A 13,352-nucleotide genomic window follows, 5' to 3' on the forward strand; every position below is an offset into this window, starting at 1 on the left:
GAGAGAGAGAGAGAGAGAGAGAGAGAGAGAGAGAGAGAGAGAGAGAGAGAGAGAGAGAGAGAGAGGGAGGGAGGGCGAGACAGGGACATAGAGCCGGTGGCAATAGTACGTAGTGTCGCAGTCAATCGTATATAGTGTGATGTGCTGCATTTACCAGTGACAGGTCCTATACACGCGCATCTTGTTTTCTTCAGAAGCACCACCACAGTTCCAGATACAGCCAACAGGTGGCATTGTTCCGGAAGGCAGTACAAAGATATTGCACTGTAGAGCGAGCGGAGACCCGCAGCCCGATTACAGGTAATTCAGTCGGAGCAATGCGAACCAGATATATATGTGCGTGTGTGCGTGCATGGGCATGGGCAGCAGTATGTGCACGCGAGCCCACGCGCGCGTGCGTGCATGAGTGCGTGTGTCTGTGCGTGTTTGCGTGTACATGTGTGTGCGTGCGTGCGTGTGTCTGTGTGTGTGTGTGCGGGCATGTGTGCGTGCGTACGTCTATACGTGGGAGTCTGTAGTTGTATATATGCATGTGTGCGTGCATGAGTGTGCGTGCATGTGCGCTTACGTGTGTGTGCGTGCGTGCGTGTGTGCATGTGTGCTTACGTGTGTGCGTGCGTGTGCGTATGCACGTGTGTTTGTGTGTTTGCGTTCTCTTAGTCTCATAGGCATTTTAAACAGAATATCTTCTCTGTAGGGAAATTTGTATAAATTACATTACATATACAAATTTTTCGACAAGTCTGCTTCAATTTAGCGACTAAAATTTATCAATGCTCACTTTACTGTCCCGAGCATGTTGACTCAAATTGGCTTCACTATTTTTATGCATAGTAATCATCTATCGGCATAGCTGCATTATACTGATGAATAATTTAGCGATTCAAACCTAAAATTCACGCTCACTGTCACATTTGCATGTATAATTTATGCAGGCATGAACGCACTTTGCCTGTGCATGCCACACGAATTATGAACGAGACTAGTGTGGCTTATGCTTCATTTCACACGTCGAACATGTTTTCTGCGTTCGAATCTTTTATAAATCTATGTGTGCGTACGATTGTACGTGTACGTATGCTCATTGCTATGCACAACGATCCGAGACGTTGCTACGAAGAGGATTCGTTTTGCACATGCGTATGGAAGGCAATGTTTTAGTTGCGTGCGCGTATGCGTGTGGGTCAGTGCATGTTTGTATACACATGTGCGTGTGTGCGTGCATGTTTATGTACACATTTGCCTTCTCATCAAACTCAAAAGAGTCGAATTGACCGATTACCTCAAACTGAAATGAAGTCATTGAAAATTCTACACTGGCGATTGTAATTGCTTGTGACAAGCGTACGTGATTACCAACATGCGTCCCACCTTCGTGACCATAGTCCCTCACACTGTCTCACCGTGTTTTGCAGGTGGATTAAAGATGATGTGTACCTAGGTGACTTCAGCAGTAACAATTTCTATAAGATAGTGTCTGCTAGTAAACAGGATGTGGGAGATTATAGCTGCATCGCCCGCAACAGTGTAGGCTCCGTCCTCAGCAACACGGGCGATGTCCGCGTGGCTTGTAAGTACCCGTATTCTACTAACTATGTGATCACTGTCTGCATGGCTTGGAGTACCTGTCTTATACTAACTATGATCACTGTCCGCGTGGCTTGGAGTACCTGTCTTATACTAACTATGAGTGCGCCTAGCAGACAAATCTATCAGGCCACCTAACGACGCTGCAAATGTAATAAACAGGCCGACGGGAGTGTGGCGTGTGTGGCATGACGAACGCAGGCAATGAATGTAAATTACCGTCCTCGTTGCCATCATCCTCCTCCGCCTCCTTCCCTCCTCCTCCTCCTCTTACTACTACTACTACTACTACTACTACTACTACTACTACTACTACTACTACTACTACTACTACTACTTCTTTCCTCCTCCTTCTCCTCCTCTTACTACATCACCTTCTCCCCTCCTCCTCCTCCTCTTACTACTACTACTACTACTACTACTACTACTACTACTACTACTACTACTACTACTGCTGCTGCTGCTGCTGCTGCTGCTGCTGCTGATGATGATGATGATGATGTCGGTGGTGGTGTGGTGGTGCTGCTGCGGCTGCTGTTGCTGTTGCTGTTGCTGTTGCTTTGCCGTTGCTGTTGCTGTCGTGCTGCTGCTGTTGCTGCAGCCATGGCAGGTGTTACTGCTGCTGCTCTCTTTTATAGACAGGTTTTAAGAGAGGGTTTCGTTGTATAACGATGAACACTAACAGGCCTGCCTGTAAATAAATAAATAAATAAATAAATTCAGAACTAACTAAATAAATAAATACACAAATATATAAATACTATAAGCTCGCATGTATGTTCATTGGTGATGTAGGTGGAGCAGTGGGAGGGAGAGGGAGGGGGGGGGGCAGACGCGTTGGCCAGCGGCGTGCCTTCAGAGTGAGCCGAGTAATTGTACTGTCACTTGTTAATCAACAAACGCAGGAAAGTCGTGTGATAATTTACAAATAGCTGCAGCAGCAGCAGCAGCACGGCGGCAACGGGCATTACCGTGCGCAGCTGACGTGCAGCGAAGCCAGCGCCCGAGCTGTTAGCGCGAAAATAACTCCTATTTTAGTTTACGTCGCGGAACTAATCTCGGCGAGTGGCGAGCCGGGCTTAGCGACATCGGGCATTATAACCGGGTATCGATGGTTAGCTTTGTGATGTGCGAGGATTCATGACGTGACGGAAATTCCGCGGACAGAGGGGGGGCCGAGAAGAGAGAGAGAGAGAGAGAGTCTCTGTCTCTGTCTCTCTCTCTCTCTTATTTCCCGTTTCCTTTTGTTAGCTTGCATTTCCTCTTCCGCCTGCAGTTTTTACGCCACTTTTCCTTCCTCAGATTGTGGTCTGCCAACGTTTTAGCTGTCTCTTCTTTCCTCTTCCGCTCGTACACCTCAATTTTCCCCGTCGTGTGGGCTGCCCGGTCCTCTGCCTCTTCTTTTTCCCCGCACTTTCACATTTTCACTTTTTTTCTCATCCTGTGGGCTGCCCGCCCCTTATCGGCCTCTTCCTTTCCCCGCTCTTTCATCTTCTCAATATTTTTCCTATCCTGTGGGCTGCCCGCCCCTCCTTTGCCTCTTCCCTTTCCCGTGCTTTCACCTTCTCAATATTCCCCCCGCACTTCATCTTCTCAATATTTTTCTTATCCTGTGGGCTGCCCGCCCCTCATCGGCCTCTTCCTTTCCCCGCTCTTTTACCTTCTCAATTTTTCTCATCCTGGATGCTGCCAGACTGGATGGTCAGCTGTTCTCCGTTGCTGCTCACATCGTTCGTCTTGCCGTTATTACGCTGCCATACTGCTGCGCTACTGATGGCCATGATTCGTGAGCCTGCACGAGTTAGCAATGAGCTAGTCATGAGCCGGCATTTATTCGCTGCGTTTTATTTCGTAGGCTCGCTGTAATTTTGAAATGCTCGACGAATTATGTACGTCTTGCGTAGAATGAATACACGAGCGAGCCTTCCGCATGAATTCGAAGCGGAATCCGACTAGGTCTAGACTTCCCCCGCCGTAGCCGCCTCCGCTCCCGCCCCACGCAGTCCGGCCTGGATTTCCCGAGGATTTGATTGATTAGGACGTCTTATAATGGCTTCCCTCGTGTCTTACAGGCGCGCGGGATACGAGCGGCAGGGATGCTCCATGCATCCTCCTCCCTTCCCCCGCCTCCGCTCCGCCTGCAGGTCACTGTTCTGCGCGGCGGAATTAGGTGTTAGTTATGCGCAGGAAGGCGATCGTAGAGTTCGCAGAGAGAGTAGAGAGAGGAGATAGAGAGAGAGCGGAGAGAGAGAGGAGAGAGAGCGAGAGGAGAGAGAGAGAGAGAGAGGCCGAGAGAGAGCGAGATAGAAGGCGGGGCGTTCACACGGACGTTTTTTTGGCCGAAGCCGTAATTAGGGCCGGCGGCGCAGATTTTGGCTGCGAGCCGGAGCGTTCACGACGGACGGTTTTGTCGGGCCGTGCCAATTTGGCACTGAGCCAATTTGGTCCCCATCGATAAACGTCGCGGATGCAGACCGAGCCAAATTTTAGCAAACAGCTTTCGGCGAGCGGTAGATGCCGCGAGTGTCGAAGCGTGTACTCGACGAAATAAGTCCAAAAGCAGTATGAAAATTCGAAAAAGTTGCATCAGGACAGCATGTTTTCAAGATGATAATTGAACTCGGAACGGAAAAGTAACCTCTGAATCGTAGCACATGCCATGCGTCGCCGTCACACTGGCCAAATATAGCTGGGCAGATATTTGTGGCAATACGAATTTATTGAATTGACAGACAGTATTCATTTGCGGTACGTGTTGAACGCCTGCTGCACTTCAAAAGCGGCCGAGCCAAAATCTAGCCCATTTGGCTCGGAGCCTAAACCATGACCGTGTCGACGCGACTAGCAGAGATATAGAGAGAGAAGAGAGAGAGAGGGAGGGAGAGAGAGAGAGAGAGAGGAGTACGGAGAGAGAGAGGGAAGAGAGGACAGAGAGAGAGAGAGAGAGAGAGAGAGAGAAGAGAAGGACGAGAGCGAGGAGAGGGAAAGGTCGCGGTGGCGCTCTAGCAGACAATCTATCAGGCCACCGTATACGGACGCCTGCAATGTAATAACAGGGCGACGGAGTGTGGCGTAGTGTGCATGACTAACGCAGGCACATGAATGTAAATTATACGTCCTCGTGTTGCCATCATCCTCCTCCGCCGCCTCTCCTCCTCCTCCTCCTCTTACGTACTACGACTATACTACTACTACTCACTACTACTAGCTACTTACTAGCTACTAGACACTACTATACTACTGCTAGCTACTACTACCTACTACTACTTACTACTACCTTCTTTCCTCCTCCTTCTCCTTCCCTCTCCTTCCTCCTTCCTCCTCCTCCGCTTACTACTACTACTATTACTCCTCCGCCTCCTTCCCTCCTCCTCCTCTTACTACTACTACTACTCCTTTCCTCCTCCTCCTGCCTCCTCCTCCTCCTCACTCCTGCCCTCCTCCCTCACGTCCCTCCTCCTCCTCCCTCACGTCCTTCCTCCTCCTCCTCCTCTCCTCCTCCTGCTCCTGCTACTGCTAACTTCTCCTTCTGCCCCGCCTGCTGCCTGCTGGGTTGTGGTGGTGCTGGCTGCGGCTGCTGTTGCCCTGTTGGCTTGTTGCTGTTATGCATTTTGCCTTGCTGTTGCTGTCGTGCTGGCTTGCTGTTTGCTGCGCAGCCGAGCAGGCGTCGTTACTGCTCGCTGCTTCTTTATAGACAGCGCTTTTAAGAGCAGGGTTTCGTTGTACTAACGATGAACACTAACAGGCCCTGCCTTAAATAAATAAATAATAAATAAATTCAGAAACTAACTAAATAAATAAATACACAAATATATAATAATTACTATAAGCTCGTCATGTATGTTCCATTGGTGATGCTAGGTGGAGCAGTGGAGCGAGAGGGAGGGGGGGCAAGACGCGGTGGCCAGCGGCGTGCTTCAGAGTGGAGCGCGAGTAATTGTATGTCACTTGTTTATCAACAAACGACAGGAAAGTCGTGTGATAGATTTACAAATAGCGGTGCAGCAGGCTAGCAGACACGGCGGCAACGGCATGTACACGTGCGCAGCATGACGTGGCAGCGAGCCAGCCGCCCGAGCTGTTATGCGCGAAATAACTCCTATTTTAGTTTACGTCGCGCGGAACTAATCTCGCGCAGTGGGCGAGCCGGCTTAGGACATCGGGCATAATAACCGGTATGCGAGGTTTAGCTTTGTGATGTGCGAGGATTCATGACGTGACGGAAATTCCGCCGACAGAGGGGGGGGGGCCCGAGAAGAGAGGAGAAGAGAGAGGGGAAGAGCGAGCGGGAGAGAGAGGGCGAGACAGGCTATGAGGGAAAGAGAGAGAACAAGGGAGAAAGAGGGTGAGAGAGGGAAAGAGAGAGAACAAGGGAGAAAGAGGGAGAGAGAGAGAGAGAGAGAGAGAGAGAGGAGAGAGAGAGGCAGAGAGAGAGAGGGAGGGGGCGAGACAGGCGACAGTAGAGGCCGGTGCGAATAGTACGTTAGTGCGCGCAGTCAATCGTAATATAGTGTGATGTCCTGCCATTTAACTCAGGACAGGTCCTATACACGCGCATTCTGTTTTCTTCATGAAGCCACCACACAGTGCCAGATACAGCCAACAGGTGCGCATTGTTCCGAAGGAGTACAAAAGATATTGCCTGCTAGAGCGAGCGGAGTTACCCGCAGCCGGATTCAGTATTCAGTGGATGCAATGCGAAACCAGATATTATGTGGCGTGTATCGTGTGCGTGCCATGGGCATGGCCAGCAGTATGTGCACGCGCAGCCGCACGCGCGCCGTGCGTGCATGAGTGCGTGTGTCTGTGCGTGTTGCGTTGTACATGTGGTGTGGTGGTGCGGTGTGTCTGTGTGTGTGTGTGTGCGGCTGTGTGCGTGCGTACGTCTAATACGTGGCGTTTCTGTAAGTTGTATATTATCCCGCCATGTTCCTCCGCGTCCGATGAGTCGTCCGCCCCGTGCATGTGCGCTTTTGTACGTCGTCCCCGTCGCTCCCGCCCCGCCGCTCCCCGCCCGCCTGCGTCCCCGTGCCTGCATCCCCGCTCGTCCGCGCCCTCTCACCGCTGTCCCCCGCTCTGCGCTCGCCCGCCCTCCTGTGCGTATGCACGTGTGTTCTCGTGTGTTTTGGCGTCTTCTCCTCTTAGTCCTCCCATTTCAGGCCACTTTCTACCAAACACCAGAATCTCCCCCTTTCTCTCCCCGCCTACGGCCCGAAACTCTCTCCCTCGTTAACATTCCCCCAATCTCACATCCACCCCTCCACGCGAATCTCGTTCCCCCCGACCCCCACCCCAGCTCCTGCCCCCTCCCTCCGCCGGCTCTCAACCTCCCTCTACCGCACGACCCCATAACAACCCCTTCCTCACACTCAACTCCCCCCGCTTCCGCCCCCCCACTTATATTGTCCGAGCATGTTTGACGTCAATAATTGGCTTGCATACTATTTTTATGCATAGTAATGCATCTATCCGCATTAGCTGCATTATAACTGATTGAATAATTTAGGCGATTCAAAGCCTAATTCAGGCATCGACCACTGCTCACATCTTGCCACCTCGCTCATCACCCCCTCCTCTATCGGCCGCCCGCCATCGAACCGCCCTTTGCCCCCTGCGCTGCATCCACCCGACCATTACTGAACGGACTATGTGTGGCGTTATGGCTTGCATTTTTCACACGTCGAAGCATGGTTTTCTGCGTTCGATCTTTTTATAATGCTATGTGTGGGCGTAGCGCATTGTACGTGTAGCGTATGGGCTCATTGCTGATGCACAACGATCCGAGACGTTGCCTACGCCAAGAGGCTTTCCGTTTTGCACATCCCCCCGCGCTCCATCCGGCACACCGGCACACTCCCGTTCCCCTTTCGTTTGCGTGCGCGTGATGCGTGTGGGGTCAGTCATTGTTTGTTATACAGCATGTGGCGTTGTGTGCGTGCATGCGTTTTATGTACACCACTTCCTTCTGCCCTTCTCATCAACAGCCCTCAAAGAGGTCGAATTGACCGATTACCGCCCCCCTCAACCTGCGAAAATAAGTCATTTGGAAATTCTACACTGGCGTATTGTAATTGGTTGTGACAGCACCCACCCCCCCACCACCGGTACGTGATTTAGCCCCCTCCCCACCCCCACACACCCCTCGCGTCCCCACCTCTCCGCCTCCGACCCCCTCCCACTAACGCTCGCCCCCCCTCCCCGACTCCGAAACCTCCACCCCTCGCCTCCCCCTCACCCGCCTCGTTCCTCCTCTCTCGCAGCGCCTGGACCCTCTACCACCAGACTCGATGCTGCCTCACCCCCCCTCAGGCTCCGACCCCCCCCCCCCTCCCCCCCATCCAGAAGCCCTCACACCCCACCACCTCTTCTCATACCCAGACTCCGTGTCTGCTAGTAACCAGGATGTGGGATGGATTATAGCTGCATCGCCCACCGGCCTCAAGCAGTGCGTAGTGGCTCCGTCCTCAGCTAACTACGGGTCGATGTCCGCGGTGGCTTGTTAAGTACCCGCGATTCTAAAACTAACTATTGTGATCACTGTCTGCATGGCTTGGAGTAACTGTCCCCTTATGACTAAGTATGAATCACTGTCGCGTCGTGGCTTTGGAGTACTGTGCCTTATACTAACTATGATGCACTGTAGCGCATGGCTTGGGTACCTGTCTTATACTTGCTATGATCAGCTTGTCCGCGTTGGCTTGGTGTACCGTGCTTATAGTACTTAACGTATGATCAGTGTCCGGTAGCTTAATTGGATGTACGCTCGCTGTCTTTATTACTACTATGTTCACTGTCCGCGTGGCTTGGAGTAACGTCTTTCTACTAATATGTTGCACTGTCCGCATGGTTGGAGTACTGTCTTATAACTAACTATAATCACTGTCCGCGTGGGGCTTGGAGTACTCCTGTCTTATAGTATAACTTATGATCAGCTGTTCCGCATTGCGGCTTGGAGTACCTGTGCTTAATAACTAAGCTATCGTTTACTGTCCGCGGCATAGGCTTAGACGTAGCCTGTCTTATAAGCTAACTATGATCAGCTGTCGGCGTGGCTTTGGAGGTACCCGTGCTTCTACTAACTATGTTCACGTGTCCGCGTGGCTTGGAGTACCTGTCTTATACTAACTAATGGAATTACTGTCCGCGTGGCTTGGAGTACCTGTCTTATACTGATAACTATGATCAAGCTCCGTCCGCTGGCTTGGAGTACTCTGTCTTATCTAACTATGTTCACTGTCCGCGATGGTTGGAGTCTGTCCTTATACTAGACTATCATGATCATGTGCCGGCGTGGCTTGGAGTACCCGTCTTCTAGCTAACTAATGTTTTTCACTGTCCGCGTGGGTTGGGTACCTGTCTTAAATACTCAACTATGTTTCAGCTGGTCCCCGCGGTGGCTTTGGAGTAAGCCCTGTCTTATACTATAACTATGATCACTGTCCGCATGGCTTGGAGTACCTGTCTTATACTAACTATGTTCACTGTCCGCATGGCTTGGAGTACCTGTCTTATACTAACTATGATCACTGTCCGCGTGGCTTGGAGTACCCGTCTTCTACTAACTATGTTCACTGTCTGCGTGGCTTAGAGTACCCGTCTTCTACTAACTATGTTCACTGCCAATTCAATAAGTTAATAATAATAATCAAGATTTTATTTAGGATGTATAAGGTGGGGGGCATTTTATAATTGTAGGCAATTTTCGTGTAATATGGCCCAGTTACTGCTTTTTCTTCGTCTTCTCTTCCTCCTCCTCCTCCTCCTCCTCTTCCTCCGTCTCCTCGTCTTCTCCTTCTTCTTCTTTCTGTTCTGCCGTGGTTTCTTCCAGTACACAATTCCTTAGGAGGACATTTGCACAGCGATAAATATATCATGTACTATTAATTTTGCTATTACCAACTCTCCACAATGCACCTGCAATTCAACCAGTGTCTCCCGCTAGCTGTGCCCGTTTGATAGTGATGGACGAGACATTTGCGTAATGCTAGCTGGCACTAAATCAGCTTTCCAGTTGCGTTCTTGCGTGATAATGCGTATTGACCTGTCTCTGCGAGTAATCCACCACGGATGTAGGATGGAGGGCATGTACATAGGTTAACACGGCTGCAACCCTCCAGGGCTGAGGTTCTGCTTGGCGGGGGTAGAAGCATGCTTGGCTAGATGTCTTGCGTTGGCGTCGTAGTTATGATGGTTTGTTACTCCTCTTCCCTTCGTCGGTGATGTGGGTGTTTGGATTCGTTTAGGGGTAGGTGCGCCCGCCCCCGTGATTGGGTTATTTCCCGTTAACGACGTCGCTAACCGTTCGTTAATAGAAAGGTCGCAGCCCTGCCGGTGTTACAGCGGTGTCCCCGATTGTCATTCACTAAAAAAAAACGGGAAAAATTGCGTTCTTCGAATGAGAGCTATACTGGGAGAGTTTTCCTTCAGACAATCCTATTAGGGCTTAATCGAGATTATGCATCAACGCTAATATGTTTACCGCCGCCGCTCTAAACGTATCTAGTTACGAGTCTATCGCCCGAGAAGATAATGCGGATGAAATCGAATATACCTAGTGCTGTTAGCAGAGTACCACGTCATTACGTTCTTTTCGAGGATAAAAATAGTCAGCATTACGACACTTGTTCTGGGGATTTTTTTATATTGAGATGCGGGGCACGGATAGAGTGAGCGTAACACAACAGCCAATTAGCTCATGGACTTTGACAGTAATGCCGTGTGGATATCTCACGCTGCCTCCGCTGCCGCCACCGCTCCTGCTGTTGCTGCCACCGCTGCCGCCACCGCCGCCGTCTCTGCTGCTGCTGCCGCCTCTGCTGCCGTCTTCGCCACCACCACCACTGCCGCCACCGCTACCGCCGCTGCCGTCTCTGCTGATGCTGCCGCCTCTGCTGCCGTTTTCGCCACCACCACCACTGCCGCCACCGCTACCGCCGCTGCCGTCTCTCTATGTCTCCGCTGCCGTCTCCGCCGCCACTATCGCCACCGCCGCTGGTTGACGACTCTACTGTCTGTTACAGATATCCAGCCTATCGCGGCGGTACAGAGGGCACTGCTCTCTGCGAAGGCAGGCGACGCGCTCGTGATAGAGCCGCCACCTATTGACAGCTACCCAGAGTCTGAGGTCACGTGGATCGGCGATGGAGAGTTCATATTTAGCTTTACGAGACGGAAACACATCGTGACATTACAGGTGAGACGCCAGACCTTGAATGTATTTGGTCGGGGGTCAAGGTCGCGATTAAATATGAATATAATTGAAACCATATAATTAATATGGTAGCAACAAGTTAATTGTGAAATCTAACATTTTACAATATTTATAAAACTTATGTATATGAGGAGAATAGCACCAAATAGTGTACAATCTAGATTTGAAGATTGAAATGTACAGCATGATTTTAATACTTGCTCTCGAAATTGAATTTTTGAAATGTAATAATATAAGTAGTGAAATGTTTTTATTGAATCCTGATAAAATTATACTTATACAAAGGTATAATTGAAACAAACTTAAGATTTTGAGACAATGAATTGAATACGGCATGGTTTTCGTACTTTCTTTCGATATCAAAATTGTGAAATGCAATAATATTACATTAATGTAATGACGCCCGTGTAGAATTTTGATAAAGAATGAAATGCATGCATGGTTTACCTGCTTTTGCTTCTAATCGATGGTTTCTTTTAAAGGTTACTTTATTTAGTTGGTTTACTTGCTCTCGCTTCAGAATGCGCTTGTGATATTGGACGTCGGGGCGACAGATGCAGGGGTCTACAGCATGGAGGCGCTGAACCCACAGCTAGGACAAGCGCAGTACAGCGGCAACGTCTCCGTCACGGTCGACGGTGAGTTGTGAGACGCTAGGCTTTGTCATTTTCTCATCAAAGCGACGTTATGGCCGCATCAGACGGTGTAACTAACCGTCGTAATCATGGGTTGCGTTGCATTCGCTCTAATCGCTGTTGAATCACCCGTTTCAAATAGCCAGCCATACGTAGACTGGTCCAATAGTCGGTAAACCTATGCAGCCTAAACCCGCCACAGGGATGATGAAGCAGTCTAGTGGCAAAAAAACTGTGCAATGACGGAGTGGGATTTAATGCGGTGTAAGGTTTAATATGCGTGGTGCGTCAAGGATGAAAGTTGTTGAAATTTGCGTTTGTGTTTGATGTTTAGAGGCTCTAACAGAGAACAAACAATGCGTTCGTAATACCTTTATAAGCTGCTTGATGACGCTTCATCGTGACGTAAGATAACCTTCCTGCTGATAGATATTCTCTCGCTGTTCCATTTGCGTACTTTATTGCTTGCTCCCGCTGCCCTTGCTTTGTTTTTAAATTGCGCTTGTTACCGCTCTTTAATTTAATATTCAGAGCGAGTTGAAATGCACTGACGAGTATAACGCAAAACTACTGTAAAATTTTATCGTGCTGTATTTGATACGCACGTCATATTTTGCACTTGGCGAGTTTCATGAGAGACTCTATTGGGCCGCGGCTCGATTCGGTTCTTTATTGATGCAGGCGCTATTATCGCTCTTGTTACAAATAACAATCTAGCGCAAACAATGGCCGACGGCACATGCGCGCCGCATAATTCGGCGCCGGCGCAGCAGAGGCGCCCGCAGCCGCGTCATTGACGACGCATGATTACACACGCGCGTCTCAATAGTCGCCGAGATGCCGGCGCGCAATTTTGTTTCCATTAACTGAAATAATTGAGATGTATAGCGTTGTGTCGGGCGCGGGCGGACGGTGATGAGGTAGGACGCTCGCAGAGACGCGCCACGTGTGCGCGCGTGCGTGCCTGCGTGCGTGCGTGTGTGTATGTGTGTGTGTGTGCGCGCGCCGGCGAGAGTTGACGAGGTTTTGAAACCATTTCCTTTGCATTTCGTAATGCTGCAGCGATGATGACGTGTGCCAATCTATTATACGATTTGTGTTTTTTGAAGTGTGGAGTTATTAGATACTGAGCAGAGAGAGACCGGCATAGCGAGGCAGGAGAGGGAGTATGGGCCAGAAAGAGAGGCAGAGTGCGCGCGCGCGAGAGAGCGAGAGAGAGAGAGAGAGAGAGGAGAGAGAGAGAGAGTTTAGAGAGAGAGAGAAGTGAGAAGGTAGGCACGCGAGGTCAGAGATATAAAGTAGGGGTGGGTTGGCAGTAAATGGTTAGGTAATTAGATTCAGATAGATCAGAAGTGGAGAAAGTCCGATAAATAATAAAGAAGAGAAAATTGAGAGACGCTAGAGATAGACGATAAAGAGAAGCGAGAGAGAAGAGAGAGAGAGAAGAGAGAGAGAGAGAGAAGAGAGAGAGAGAGAGAGAGAGAGAGGAGAAGAAGAAAAAGAAAGAAAAAGCGAGAGAGAGAGAGATAGAAGGAGCCATGAGCAGAAGAATAAAGTAGGGGGTGGGTGGCGTGTAAATGGTAGGGAATTAGATATTAAGATCAGAAAGTGGAGAAGGTCTCGATTAAATAACTAAAGAGATGAGAAAATGAAAGAGCTGGAGATCGCGATAAATGAGAACAGACAGAGCAGAGAGAGAGAGAGAGAGAGAGAGAAAGAGAGAGAGAAGAAGAGAGAGAGTGAGAGAGAGAGAGAGAGGAGAGAGGGAGAGAGAGAGAGGCGGAGAAGGACATGGAGCAGAGATAAAAGTAGGGGTGGGTTTTGCGTGTAAACATGGTTAGGAATTAGAATAGATAGACAGAAAAGGTGAGAAGGTCCGATTAAATAAATAAAAGAGAGAGAAATAGAGAGCCTGGATG

General features: G+C 49.8%; 1 protein-coding gene across 1 annotated transcript in view; it reads left to right on the plus strand.

Moving 5' to 3' along the window:
- LOC106808175 (protein sidekick-1-like) overlaps positions 1-13,352 on the plus strand; it is a 72,382-nt gene that overhangs the window by 35,685 nt on the left and 23,345 nt on the right. Inside the window, exons 3-6 of the mRNA XM_014810768.1 lie at positions 195-300; positions 1,416-1,570; positions 10,608-10,780; positions 11,319-11,436. Coding sequence (XP_014666254.1) covers positions 195-300; positions 1,416-1,570; positions 10,608-10,780; positions 11,319-11,436 — 552 coding nt within the window. The remainder of the gene's footprint in view (positions 1-194; positions 301-1,415; positions 1,571-10,607; positions 10,781-11,318; positions 11,437-13,352) is intronic.

The sequence above is a fragment of the Priapulus caudatus genome, unplaced genomic scaffold (assembly GCF_000485595.1).
Source record: "Priapulus caudatus unplaced genomic scaffold, Priapulus_caudatus-5.0.1 Scaffold258, whole genome shotgun sequence".
Classification (NCBI taxonomy): Eukaryota; Metazoa; Priapulida; class Priapulimorpha; order Priapulimorphida; family Priapulidae; genus Priapulus; species Priapulus caudatus.